This window comes from Phodopus roborovskii, unplaced genomic scaffold, assembly GCF_943737965.1.
Source record: "Phodopus roborovskii unplaced genomic scaffold, PHOROB, whole genome shotgun sequence".
Lineage (NCBI taxonomy): Eukaryota > Metazoa > Chordata > Mammalia > Rodentia > Cricetidae > Phodopus > Phodopus roborovskii.
Window position 1 is genome coordinate 27,745,394 of NW_026126549.1, and position 14,584 is coordinate 27,759,977.

General features: G+C 39.7%; 1 protein-coding gene across 11 annotated transcripts in view; it reads left to right on the forward strand.

The window, feature by feature from the left end:
* The first annotated feature begins 270 nt into the window (after positions 1-270).
* The window catches only part of Tcf4 (transcription factor 4), a 332,791-nt gene continuing 318,477 nt past the window's right edge, over positions 271-14,584 (forward strand). For 7 of the 11 annotated variants that reach the window (XM_051200980.1, XM_051200983.1, XM_051200982.1 and 4 more), the window contains exons 1-3: positions 1,448-1,597; positions 2,465-2,556; positions 4,258-4,330. In XM_051200980.1, coding sequence (XP_051056937.1) covers positions 2,485-2,556; positions 4,258-4,330 — 145 coding nt within the window. In that variant the 5' untranslated portion in view covers positions 1,448-1,597; positions 2,465-2,484. Of the gene's footprint in view, positions 294-1,056; positions 1,187-1,447; positions 1,598-2,464; positions 2,557-3,795; positions 3,814-4,257; positions 4,331-14,584 lie in introns of those variants that run through there. The other 4 variants (XM_051200994.1, XM_051200981.1, XM_051200986.1 and 1 more) reach the window with 4 other exon arrangements.

The window sequence follows — 14,584 nt, forward strand, 5'->3', positions numbered from 1 at the left end:
AAAGTTGTTGGATTTTTTTTAATGGTTACTTTTTGTGGGGGAGGGAATTTTGTTACAGTTTTGTGATGGAAAATGCAAAAACCAGAGCCAGGTGCATAATTTTGTAAACTGTGGCTAACCCTGGAACAGGACTGACTACTTCTTAAAATACTCTTTTGGGGGATACACATGTGAGATACTAAGTACTTGCAGAAGATTTTTGTCTCTTTTTTTAAAAAAAAAACAAAACCAAAAACAAAAAAAACAAAAAGTCTTTCCTTGGAATATTGTGAGCATATTTGTGGCCATTGAAGGTAACGTTACAATTTGATGTCAGAGTAAACTGTTTGTAATTGAACTGAATTTTTAGAATGTTGATCCCAATGTTTTATTCAAACAAAAGGAACAACCTATTAAATTATTGCCAATGGGAAAACGTGTGTGCATGCATTTCGGTACGTACTCGCACATCTAGGAATACTAGGGTTGGGCAAATGTGTTTCTTAATATTAAAATAGTGAATGTTGTATATACTGGGTAAAGCACGCATGTTATTACGAAAAGATAATTTTGAAGCTTAATTTTTATCCTAAAAAGTGATGTGGAAAAGTGTCTTAAGAGCATGTAGGGCCTGTAGTGGTAATGTTCAGTTGGAAACTTGAAGTGCTGCGGAGCGCGGACTTGGAGTACCTAGGAACTCAAGTGCAAAAACAAAACCATATCCATTCCCTACAATTACCTTGTTTTTTTTTTTTTAACCCCCCCCCCTTAAAAACAAAGTTTGCAGCTATAAGTTTCAGTGAGTTAAAAAGGCTAAAGGAAGAAAGTAAGCGATTCAGGTTTCACCCCCAAACGCAAAACTACCCAAACAAAATATTTCCCTGGCAAAATGTGGATGGGTTTCTGTATGGAAAAGAAAAATATTGTTCGTCTTGGCAAAGTCTTTATGCATCACGTGTATTTGCAGCAAAGCAAAACTTGCTTTGCAGTGTGTGTGTGTGTGTGTGTGTGTGTGTGTATGTGTGTATGAGAGACAGAGACACACAGAGACAGAGACACACACATAGAGAAGTGAGAGGGGATGTAAACTCGAATCAATTTCAAAGTGCCTCCGATGGATGAACCCGGCAAACCCTGAACTGTTCAGGCTTCACATTGTAACTGGCCATCTGAGGGGAAAAATGAGGTGCTGGGTGAATTTTCCTTGGTGGGTTTAATCCATTTATTTATTTATTTATTTTTCCGCGACAGGGGAAGTGTTGGGATTTTTTTCGGGGGGGGGGTGTTTCCCAGGCAGCCCGGCCGGGAGCGCCGCGTGTCCCCGCCGGAGCCCCCCCACCCATTTCTTTGCTGAACTTGCAATTCCGTGCGCCTCGCCGTGTTCCCCCTCCCCCCTTCCCTCGTCCCCTCCCTCCCGGGAGAAGAGAGTTGGTGTTAAGAGTCAGGGATCTTGGCTGTGTGTCTGAGGATCGGCGGCGGCGACGGCGGCGGGGAAACCGGAGCAGGCGCGGGCGCCGGCCGTTGGAAGAGGTGGTGGTGACGGAGGCAGGGGCATAGACATGACCGCCGCCTGGGCGCCGGCGCTGCTGCACCGGGAGACCCTCGTCGCGCGCGGGCGGTAGGTAGCGGCGCGGCAGGGCCGGCTGGGCGGATGCGCGACGGGGCCGGGCCGGGCCGGGCTGGGCGAGCACGCTCGGGCTCGGGGCTCCGAGGTCCCTGCTGTCTCCGCCGGGGTCCGAGAGCTCTGGACCGACGGCGTCCCCTCCCCCGGCCCCCGCCCCCTCCGGGCCCGGCGGGCTCCCGGGCACAGCGCACTTTGCCAATGGGCCTGACTTCAATTTTTTTTTTTTTTTAAACAACCCTTTCTTTCACAAATTAGGGGTGCGGGACAATTGGAGGACCGGAGCCTCCTCTCGGCTCCCCCTCCCAGACCACCCCACCCCCTGAGGACGGGTTTGCACTCTGGAGACGGCTGGTCTTTAATTTCTTTCGAGCTACTTTGCAGGGCAGGGGGGAGTGCTGTGAGTGTGTGCCGAGTGAGTGTGTGCGTGTGAGGGGGTGGGGTGGAGGGTGGGGGGAAAGTTGAGACCGGTTCGTGCAGTAGTTTCTCTTTTCTCTGTGATCCATTCATTTCTCGCTCTACCTCCTGTTGCATAAATTGATGCGCTGAAGAGCGGCTACCCCCCTTCTTTCCAGGATTTGGTTTTGTAGTGACTGTTACTAGTTTGATCGTCTCTTTGGAAATACAATATCGCTTTTTTTTTTTTCTATTGCTGCTATTCCATTAAAAAAACCAAACCAAACCAAAACAAAACAAAACCCAACAAGTCTCCCATTCCTCCCTCCTGTCTACCTCAATCCCATCCGCTCCTATAACCCCTCATTCCCCCTCACCCCCCCCCCCCCAGTCTCCAAAAAATCCGATTGTGTTTTCTTCAAGGATTGGGACTGGATTTTCTGATTGCGGTTATTTCCATGTTTCTAGGTTTGTGTGATTTTGCTAAAATGCATCACCAACAGCGAATGGCTGCCTTAGGGACGGACAAAGAGCTGAGTGATTTACTGGATTTCAGTGCGGTAAGAAAGAACGGTGGAAACTAACAACAGCTGTGGAAAAAAAAAAAAAAACCCTCCCCCAACACTTCAGCTAGAAACCCATAGTAATGTGAAAGACTGGGGTAATTTTTAATTGGCTGAACCCTTGGAAAATGTGAGGGTCCTTTGCTTTTGACAAGCTTAAAAAAAAAAAAAAACTAATTTTGGGATGTGGAAGACTCCAGTTTTTTTTTTTTTTTTTTTTTTTTTCAGTCTAATGACTTGCCTTGATTTCTTTACCTACCGATTTCAAATAATGGACTCTTACTCCAGCAGAAAGCAAAAAATCAGAAACCCCTTAAAACTACAAAGTCTATGGAAAACTTGGTCCCCACATCTGAACACAGAGTGAACTGCTAACTTTGTGAACTACCCCACATCCTATTTATTTATTTAATTTAGAAATGAAAACTAGAGACTAGGAGAACCAGTTGCTGTAAAGTTGGGGCTGTGGTGTGTTGGAAGGACCCATGGTCCTTCTGACTTCCTGGTTGCCTTTTTTTTTTTTTTTTTTTTTTTTTTTGAAGTGGGGGAGGTTCTGGAAACTCCTATGCATAAATTGAGAATACATTTATTTTAGTAAATTACAATCTTGGAATCAGCACTAAGAGGAACTTACACACTTGTGGAGTTTTTACTATTACACTCTCTGGGTCCTTCTCCATCCCTTCTTCTTCCCACCAGTTCCAAACATGCCAGGGGTATGGATTCAGTTTTAATGCCAGATGACTTTGTTGTAAGATGCATCTGTAAAGCAAAAGCAAAAGAATCCACAAAACAACACACAAATAAAATCCAAACCATCTTCTCAGTGAGGCCCCTCTCATGCTGTTCCTGCTGCTGCTGCCGCCGCCGCTGTTGCCACAGCTGCTGCTGCTGCTGCTGCTGCTGCTGCTCTTCTTGTAGACCCTGTGGAGAAAAGGTTCTCCGAACTTTTGGCAGGAAGCATAGCCCTTAGACAGCTTTGCAGCCCCCTTTCTGCTTGTTGCACTTTCTCCATTTGATCTTTTGCTTTTTTGCAGGCTCTGACTCAGGGAAGGTGTGCAAAATTCACTAGATATGAGGAAAAGAAGGGAACCAATTAGGGCTGAAATCAATGCTGGAGAGAGAGGGAGTGAAAGAGAGTGAGAGTGATAGACGAGAGAGAAGAGAGAGAGAGTGAGAGAGAGAGAGAGAGAGGAGAGAGAAAGACTTGCCTACATTGCTTTCATGTTGAGCTGAAGTGAGAATCTATTGCAGGTGGCATTTTTAAATTTTTATTTGGGTTCACGTATGACAGACAAGTCCTGTATAGGATGGAAATGGACATCGCCACATTTATGTCCAAGGTTTTCAGTATGAAACAAACAACTTTTTCTTCTCCTTTGTCAAACTAGTGTTTTCTGTCCCCCAATCTATGCCTTGATATTGCCATGGGGATTGTGTTCAGAATGTAGAAGGACTGTCTAGCAATCTAAGTCACCCGAGGAGAAAGACAGAGCTGTGGTAATGGAGGGGGTGGGGAAGGAGGCTGCAATGAGGTGCCTGGTTTAGTTTTAAGTTGGATGGCAATGGTGATATGTTTTACTAAATAAAGCCTTAGCATTAACTGTAAGCTATTTATCAAGAGTGTGATAGATTTTGATGAACTCTGAAGCCACGAATATCTTCTTTTCAACTGTGCTATCTCTTTGTTTCCTTCAGATGTTTTCGCCTCCTGTAAGCAGTGGGAAAAATGGACCAACTTCTTTGGCGAGTGGACATTTTACTGGCTCAAGTATGTGAATTCTTTTCTGGGTGTGAAGTTCAGTGTTCTTACTTGTTTATTTACTCATTGTGTATTTTGGGCCCTGTTGAAGTGTTCTGAAAGAAGTCATTGAGTTTTAGCCTATGATGCTGTGGTTATCTCATTTTGTATGAGTAACAAACTTTGACAGAATGTTGTCTTTCACAATTAAAGTGAGACCTGTTTCTAAACTAAGAAAAGGTATTATAGTTCTATCCCTTAATTTAAAAGTGGTTTTTAAAAAATGTGGTTGTAATTAAACGTGAACAGAAGACTAATGTAAATAACATGGGAACAAATCCATGTTGCCTTTTTTTAAAATGGTGTGTCGGGGGGAGTCTAACTTGCAAAAAAAGGAGAATACCGGTTATTAGGTTTTGTATACAATTAACTGAATTAAAGGAAGGAGCACTTAATTTTTCAGACAGGTCTGTAAATAGCCTCATGATCATCTGAGAGGCTAAGTAGAAATTCATTTATCGTTAAAATATCTTGTGGATGCTTGAGCTGTTTGGTTTTCCCTCCCTTATCATTGACTTATGCAATGAATTTAATATTGCAGATTTGAAGAGTCTTAGCATTTTATACATGAGAATTCTTTGGATGATGCTCCCACAAAAAGCCAGCGCTATTCACAAAGGAATCTGTGTGCACAATGATTATCTGGCATCTGAGGAGGAATTTTTAGTATAGGACTCTTTGAGTGACTCTTATTAAAAGTGGGAGCTGAAAATGTGAGATTTCTGTAAAATGTGTGTTTTTTTGTTTTTGTTAAAGTCATCCAGTTTTAAATAAGAAGTCAATACATTATTGCCTGTTATCCTTTAGGTCCAGGGTTTAAAACCATTGATGCCTGTTAAGTAGCTGCAGGATTTTAGAGTTCTGGCCATGGTATAGAACAGTTCACAAGTCAGCATACTCTTAAGTAAGACTGGTAATGTTGACATCTTTTAGCTGTGAGATGCCAGTGTATTTGTCTGTCAGCTATGGATATAATTTGTATTTGTTTTCATCTGGGGCACTAACAACCAAAGAAATCTTGTTGACCTGATTTGAATAATTTGTGTATTTTTATAAAATTAATGTCTTTCAAAACTTGCTAGTTTCTAAGTAAGTTACTTCTCCTGGCTCTCATAAGTTGAGGGGATTTTTTTTCTCTCTTTAATGTGATTTACAAAATATATGATGCCTCCTGTAGTTTTACCTTAGCATTTTTAGGGTCTTGGGTGAAAAGTACTAACGACAACATGTTTTGCTTTACTATTTGAATCCTGTGACTGGTTCCATTTCTTAAACAATGGTATTAGTGTTACATCTTACAAATTCCTGTACAGTTCTCTATATATCTTTCAAAGCAGAAAATAGTAATATGTGTGCTTGAAGTTAAGATGAAGACAAATGTCTCCTGTAGTCAAGTTAGTGTTTCCTATAGACTCCATCAACTTTATGTCTGGCAGTAATTTCCTTCATGTTTTACTTAGGAAATGTGTGTATAGTTGAAATCTGACTAACGTAGATGTCAGGCAGGCCCAGAGGATGGCTACTTTAAAAGTTAGTGTAAAATACTGTTTACACTGTTGGAAAGATGGACACATTTGGAATAACTTAATGTATTACTTTAGATATGATTTAATATATTAAGATATGAAATATGTTAAATGTAAAGAGACAGTTGTTTTATTCAGCTCCTGTTCTGTGTTCATGTTCAGTTAAAGTCCTTGCTGAGGTGTTGAAGTGTTTGTAGAAAGCATAGGATGGATGAGTTGAATATGTACTAATACATTTTGGTAAGTGATCATATATCAAAACTTACAGCTATCCAGACAATGGTGTGTGTGTGTGTGTGTGTGTGTGTGTTTATGTATACATTAATCCCAGAAGGAGACTTTATTCCTGTTGAACTGTTAGGATATTTCTATTAAATATACAGAGATTATCTTCAAGGTGTTGAACTTTAAAGCTACCTGGCACCAGTGGTGTGGTTTTCAGGACCAGATGTTTACCTTGTAAGGACAGAAAGTGCAGGGCTCTTTTATCCTGCCTGACTGAAAATGCAGGGCATTCATTTCCAGCAGGAGGATGGTGTCTGGGATACAGAGGCACAGAGCATAGTTCCCCATCTATTAAGGCATATCAGAACACATGGCTATGAGAGAACAAGGCTTATATTTCTACCAATAAGAGTCCATATCTCTTTTAAAGAATACTTCTAAGAAAAATTATGAAAACTACACTTTGCCCTTTAACTGGAAGAATGAATTAGAAAACTTTGGGTCAAGGAATTATTCTCTAAAGTTAGTTCACATTCATTGTCCTGAGTGGGTTCAGGTATGACTCTGATTGGATTCAGTCAAAAGGGATCTGGACTATAAGTACATGATTCAAATTTGAAAGAATCAGTGATTTTTTTTTTTTTTTCCAGTGAGGTCTGGTGATACTTCATTCTTCATGTTTCCAATAGCTGTTGATTCCATTAATATGTGATATTCAGGGTTAGAGTCAAAAGAGTGTGGCCAGGCTCTCTTTAATCTCTCATTTCACAAACATGGCTTTCCCTACCACCTTAAGAAATGGTGAGGCTGCTGGGGCGAATGGAATGTAACCTGAGCTCCAGCCTGACATTCCCAGGGAGCATTTTTCACATGAAAGGCTTTTGTCAACCCAGGAAAGGACCAGCAGTTTTTGTTTGATGTTTGCAGGTGTTCCGCAGAATGCAGTAAAACTGTTCAGCCAGGATGGACCAGAGCTCCATGACCTTAACTGGTGGTGGCTCTGGGATTCTGTTTAAGGGTAGCTCTAACCTATATGGTAATGTATCCAGAGCTATCTGATATCTGTTATATGATTGATCTTAAAATGAACTAAAAGCCTCCACATGCCTGCATGCTTGGAAAGTTGTTCTCATTAAAGTGGTGGGGTGTGTGTGTGTGTGTGACTGAATCACCAAAAGAAACCCTCTCTGCTTAAGGGTGAGTATTAATTTTCTGACATAACAAATGTGTAGTTTATCTGATGATGTTTGAGGTTTTCTGGAACAAAAGATAAACATACTAGAGTTTGGCATCACTTTAAAAAAAGTCATTTTAAAACTGACCTACTGTAAAGATGGTAGTACACTGAACAACTTGTTAGGTCAGCCCTCTGGCTTCTGTTAACACATGTGAACAGTGAGTCTGTTAACAATCCCACATCTCGCTCCTTTAGTTTAGCTTAGTACTTGCTTAGTTCTTAGGTGTTCAGCAGTTGGTAAGGACCGCCAAATCCACTGGTGTTAAAACAATTAAGAGGAATGTCAAAGCACATCACATCTCTCTCTTGAGCCAGTGTCGAAAAGGGGGAAACAGTCCTTGGCTTTTGTGTAAGTTAGCTCATCCATGTCCCCATGATACCAAAACGATTTGTCAATTGAGTCAAGACATTGAGGGGGGAAAAACCAACCTCATTGGGCACTTTTGTATGATAGAGGGAAAAAAAAGAAAGAATTCAAGTGGCCAACATCCTGTGTTCATTTCTCCCTGTCTCAGTGTGAATTGTTTTGATGGTGTGGAAAGAAAATTGGTTTTTCTTGAAGGTGTCTGTGGAAGAGATGCTCTCTATTTTCTTCCTGTGTGAGTGTATGCATGTGTGTATGTGTGTGTGTGTTTTATATACATCCTAGTCTGGTAGAGTCCATGGTGGTTTGTAAAAGTTTTTATACAGACTGAGAGCTGATTATTAGATTTTGAAAAAGTCAGTAGCATCAGGCACTTTATATTAGACTCCCAGGATTTTGGGGCTAGTACCCGAGGGAAAAAAAAAACACATGACCTGGAGCCTACAATCCACAGCTGGGGAACTCAGGAGCCCAAATGAGGAGCTTCTGTGTTGCCCTTTGTTAGTACTGACAGTCTGCTTTGATTTGCTGTCTGTGGTCCTGCAGTCCCTTTCTTGGAAATAATGCTGGACTCACCACCACTGTTTTTCTGTCCTTTGTCAGACATAATGAAGTTTAAGGATTGGTGAGCTCTGTGTCCAGGAACTGCTGTCCTGTGTTCCTGTGTCCTGTGAATGCTTTCTTAGGTGTGGAACTGTTTTAGATTATTGATTGTTCTCTCCTGTCTGGTGTCCCCAATGTTCCTTTGGGAGTGCCAGGCAAATCCGTGTCAGCCAGAATCCATGCTGCTTCCGGGCCAGGTGCTAGACTCTTCGCTCTGTACTCTGTTTTAATCCTCTCAAGAACTTAAGTAAATGCAAGTATTGCTATGCCCAGTTCATAGATGAGGAAACCAAGGCACAGAGGTTTTAAATAACTTGTTCTCAAGGCAAGTAGTAATGAAATTAGGTTTATGTTCAGGCCTGCCTAGACTCAAATCCTTGTAGTCCTTCACACACACATTCACACAGGGACACATGCACACCAGCCCACATAAAGGCATCAAGAAACAGCTCATATTTTTCAAGATTATATAGCTATGAAATATAATATTGAGGCCTGGATTGAAATACTAGTTTTAGAGTAGAAAGCATCAAAACAAACAAACAAACAAACAAAAACCACCAAAAAACCCCCAAAACCAAAAATCAAAAACACATTTAAGGTAGTAATGCTACAAACTATACCCACTATTTTTCCTTCCTCAGTATCCAGATTAAGTTACCCTTTTAAATTATGATGGATTGCAATGTGAGTTGGCATATTGTTCTTGTGTTATCACGTTATTTTTTTCAGAGAAAATATAAGATATTTTAGAAGTTGTGCTTGCTTTTTATGGGAAGTCAGTAGCTATGTGGGTCCCAGTAAAGGTATTTCAAATATTTTTGTGTAAATAATCATAACTGAAATTGCAGTAACCCAGTGTGACCTATTAATATTTGAACAAATAAGGCCCCCTTATATTTAAATATAAAAAAAGCATGCAGTTCATTGTTAGGTCTTTGGAAGGGAATTCAAACTCTGTAATCCTGAATTCAGTCTGTATCCTTAAAATAAACAGTTTGGAAGTTATAATATGTCTATTACCAGACTTGTGCTTAAAGCGGTAGTTTCCTAAATTCAGAAGGAAGAATGGGTACTCTATTTGACACCGACTTAAGTAAATAAAATGCATTAAACAAGCATGGAGATCCAAGAACTATTGAGACTCAAATGCTTAGCATTTTTGACAGCATCAGCAAATTATCCTTCCCCTACTATTGTAATGAGGAAATCACTTAAATAACAGATGAACAGCGAAGTCACATAGACATATATAATAGAACTATGTAATGAAAGTTTATGCTGTTAATTGCTTGAATCTGTCTTTAAATGCTTGGAATCATGGAGCAGTAAAGACTGTCATACAAACAGTTTTGTTTTGAGCTTAAAATTACTCCTTTTTTGCTTTCATCTGCTACGATAAACAAAGTAATGTTGTAAGCTTTACAGATCAAACATTTACTTCTAGTGGTAAACTCTACTTTATATTGGGAGTTAGCAACCTTGTCCAGGGCGGGGAGTTGAGTCCTGGTGGCCTGAGGCCTGTGATCGCTAAAGCTGAGTGTTAGAATGCTGTTTAGATCTGTTCCCATAATTCAAGATAACAGATCTCAAGTTGCCTCATAAGGAACATGGTGTATTCTGAAATGTTCTTCAGTGTACAAGTATTGAACCAAAATGTTCCTTGCCAGGTCTTTAGAATCTATATGTATAATGATTAAATCAGAATCTTATAGAGACACAACATCAAAACCAGGGCCAGGTAAGTAGAAGAAAAATCCCCCCTTGCTTAGTTTTGTATTTTATAAGCTATTTTTTTTATGACCAGGTGTTTTTCATGTTAATTAGATCATGCTAAGTATTGAAGAAGGGAGAGTATATTATAGGATTTTGTGAAAGGTTATTTTTGTTTCTTAATTACACTGATTTAAAGATTTCAAAATTGGCCACCAAAATTTTAAGCTTACACAGGAGTTACCCTCTGACCCATTTAGACTCAGTGTAAGCTAGGCATCTGGGCAAATGATTTTGATCATCGCTTTCTTTATGCTTAAGAGAGACATAAGATGAGTGATAGTTTAGTCTTTCAGGAAGATGCACTAGTACTTTGTTATAAGTAATGTACGTAAGTGTACAAATACACCCATTTATTTACGTTAGACCCCCCCACCCCCATGGCAAAAGTACTGAAGGGGTTGTGGTTGTCATATTTATTTTCATTTCAAAGCCAAATAAAAGCCCCAGTTAATCAGCATATCAAATACCCAGGTGTGCTTAAGATCACTTTCTGTGGATGAATTTTAGGCCTGTAAGAAAGTATTTTATTTAAAGGTGCAGCCACTCAATTGTTTAGATGGCTGCTTTTGTACTTTTGTGTGACAATTAACATGTAATGAATGACTTTCCAAACTGCCATTGGTGGTAATTACTATATGTAGTTTATTAGCTGCAATCCATTGTTGGATGTGCCTGTATTGATTTGTTTTGCAAACAACCCTTCACATGTGTGGCAGTATTTATACATTACTTTGTAAAGAACCTGTTTCGTTTGCTGATGTTGATGTTGCCTCTGGAAACTTTGGCTTATGCATTCTTATGTGGTAGGGTGTCCCTTTGATCAGTCATCCTAGGTGAGTTGTAAAATGCAAGCCTTTTTCACTCTGAAAGCTTTACATTTGGGTCCTTGGAGAACCCTAAAGAAAATTACTATGTGTCTATTTTGCAAGTCAATAATTTATGGGAAATTAGATTTGTAAGAGGGTTTCAAGATGCTTTATTTTATGATAAAGCATCAAGATTTTGGGTTAGGGCTAAATATCTTCCCCAGATTATATACTTGGTTATGGCTAACACAGGATATAAATACACACGTCCCAACCCAACCCTGTAGTCACAGTGGCTGTGCTGCTATTAATTAAGGTTTGGCTCTCTCAGTTGTAATCAACTATATATTTGTAATGAAAAAAGAATCATATACTCTACCATTTCTGAAAAAAAAAAATACTAAAACTGAGATGGTGCTAGATGGACATCATAACCGGGCTTGCTTGTCATCGCAGGGTCTAATTTGGCTGAGGCAGTTGACGAGTAACTGTTAAAATGTATTGTGTTATTAAAAATAACATAGTAAGACCCATGATTAAATATCAGGGCTGTAATTTAATCTTGGGGGTTCTGGTGCTGTTCATAAACCATTTGGCTTTTTTCTGTAACAGATGACGTCAGAGTACAGCTTGATTGAATTATGACCCTGGTGGCAGGGCACCTGCCTGTGCTTACTTCATGGCAAGTCAGCATTTCCATTACGAGTTTTTTTTTTTTTTTTCCCTGACATTTTTAACTTTGAATAGTTAAACTAGTCTGATGGTTGGCATATAAACTTTCAACCCCTTGGGGACAGACTATTTTCTCAATAAAATAGAGAAGGTGGTGACAGAGCCCCATTATGGAATACCTTCTAGAATGTTCTTCTTTGCTTTAATCTTCCATTAATTTAAACATTCCCTTTTGGGGTACTTAGCTGAATTGCAAGACCTCCAAATGGAAGTTTTTTAATCTCAAATTTCCCCAACCAGGGCTTAACTACAAAGTCTTTAAAGAACTGTTAAATTAGGGAAGGATGGAACATCCGTGGACAATGTTGAAATGATAGCTCTGGACAACCTAGTTTTCATATTCTGTAAAATGCTGAAGAGAAGACATGAAAAACATGCAAATTATCATGCTTTGTAATTGCTTCTGTAGTCACTGAAGTTGAGTCAAATTTGGTAATGAATGGTTAGAAAGGTGTATTTATTTATGCCCTGTCCTGAGGTGGTAGCATAGCTGCTTCAGCTATAACCCTGGGGTTTTAATATATTGGGAATGGCAATAAGATGTTGTTTCTGTTTATCCAGTTTGCTACTTAGCCACCTATTTTAATGCTGACAGATGGCTTACCTGATAGCTTCTTTAGTGCATAGTGAGTTCACAACCCTCCTTGGTAGTTATAAGGACATGGGAAGCTTTGTAAGAGAAAGATGTATACTGACAGACCATTTAGCCCCCCCCCCCAAGAAAAGAAACCCAAAACCAACCAACCAACCAAACAAACAAAAACCACAGAAAGTGCATATAAAATCAACATATGTCTTTAAGAAGACATAATCATGTTTCCGTTTTAGAAAAATCCATTTATTTGGCCTTGATCTTGTGGTCTACCTGCTTCTCCCTTATATAAATGGACATGCATTTCTTTCTTATTTTTAGTTTTTGAAAGCTTGTTTTGAACTGGAGGGACCTACTGATCAAAGTTTTGTGAACACATTGATGTTGACCCTGAAAGAGGGGTAGCATTTAACATGTATGTTTAGGGGTTAAATTTGTATCAAGATACAAGGTACAGAGGAAAGAGAGTAGAGCCAGGCTCATGGAGCCCACTCAGGGGATGGTCCTGTCCTTGCTCTGCAGTGAAGTTCAGCTATCATCTAGGCACACGTGGGATGACCTTCAAGCCAACTATCTTGCCTTAAATGTCAATATTTTTATTGTGGTTTTCTTTTTTATTTCCCCCCCCTCCCTCTTACTTTGAATTTCCTAAGGGGTTTAACAGAGTATTAGCCAGTGCCTTCAAAAGTTAAAGTTCTTAATGATAGTATTGGGTATGGAAATTGAAGTTTTTGATTTCTCTAAAATTTTGAAGTGAATTAGTTTCATATTCTTCCTATGATATTCAGAGTAGAGTCTTTTTTTCTATCCCAAATGATAACTCCTTTGGAGAAAATTATTCATCAGACTAAATTCTGGAAATGTGACTTTTTGTCTCCCCTCAATGCTTGTTCCCAAGAAGCTGTTTCATATTTCTGACATGATAGAAATTTAAAGCCTGTCTCTTAAACTACAAAAGGCAACACAAGCCCCACCAGCATAATTCAGGAGACATTACACCTGCTCAGAAAGAAAAGCTACAAATTTAAAACGTTTTAAGATTGAAAAGTTCTTCATTTTTTTTTATTATCATAGCCACCATCATCACCAGGGCCACATAGTATCTGGGTCACAGCTTGCAGGAAAATGTAATAGCTATGATTGCCGAGTAGCAATTCACGGATGTACTTATTGCTGTGTAGTAACTCATGAGTACATTTCGAAAACTGTCTCCAGGATAATATCATCTCACCCCAAATTTACATAACACTTGTGAAAACACCGTGAAGTGGCTGGATTCTTCTTTGAATAGAACCCATTATTACAGTTGTGTCACAAGCAGGAAAAATACGTATATGTGCATGTATACACCTCTCCTCTCCCCAAGTGTCAGAGATAGAAGTGTCCCTCTGTGACCATACTCAGTGTAGCAGGTGCTTCGAGTTAGAAGTAACTGCAGACTCGAGTGTTGGTTGAGATTGGTTAAGGGAGAACTTATTAATGAGCCATTGGGTATGCTACAGAGCTAACAAAACATCTTTCAGAGATTAATCTAGGTACATTAAAAAATGCTGTTGAGATCTTATGTATTCTCTTGATCTTTTCTTCCCTTTTAAAAATAACAAGTGGTTTGTATTGGAAATACTTTGCATTCCATAATGTTAATCTCATTGTACATTGTTTCCTTTTAAAAATTATTTAATTTGTGTGTACTCATGATGTATTTGTGGGTATGTGAGTGGAAGTCAAAGGATAACTTTGCAGAGTTGGTTCTCCAGTTTTCTGTGAACCTTGGGGATCAAATTCAGATCACTCAGGTTAGGGAGCAAAAACCTTCACATACTAAACTCTGGTTAGTGTTTGGTCAGTTTAAACACATTGTGTACTCATGATGTATTTGTGGGTATGTGAGTGGAAGTCAAAGGATAACTTTGCAGAGTTGGTTCTCCAGTTTTCTGTGAACCTTGGGGATCAAATTCAGATCACTCAGGTTAGGGAGCAAAAACCTTCACATACTAAACTCTGGTTAGTGTTTGGTCAGTTTAAACACATTGAGATCTTCTGGGAAGAGAGGACCTCAATTGAGAAGACTTATCCATGAGATAAGGTCAGGCCTGTGGAAGATTTCCTTGATTCATGATTGATGTGGAAGGGTCCAGCTTACTTGAGGGGTGCCTGCCTAGGCATATGGTCCTGAGTTGTATAAAATAGTACGATAAAAGCTGGGTGTGACCTCTTGAGGCTGGCCTGGTCTACTGAAGGAGTTCTAGGACAGCCAGGGCTACACAGAGAAACTCTGCCTTGAAAAAAACCCCTCCAAAAACCAACCAAGCAACCATCCAACAAAACCAACTAAACAACCAACCAATCAAACAAACACAACC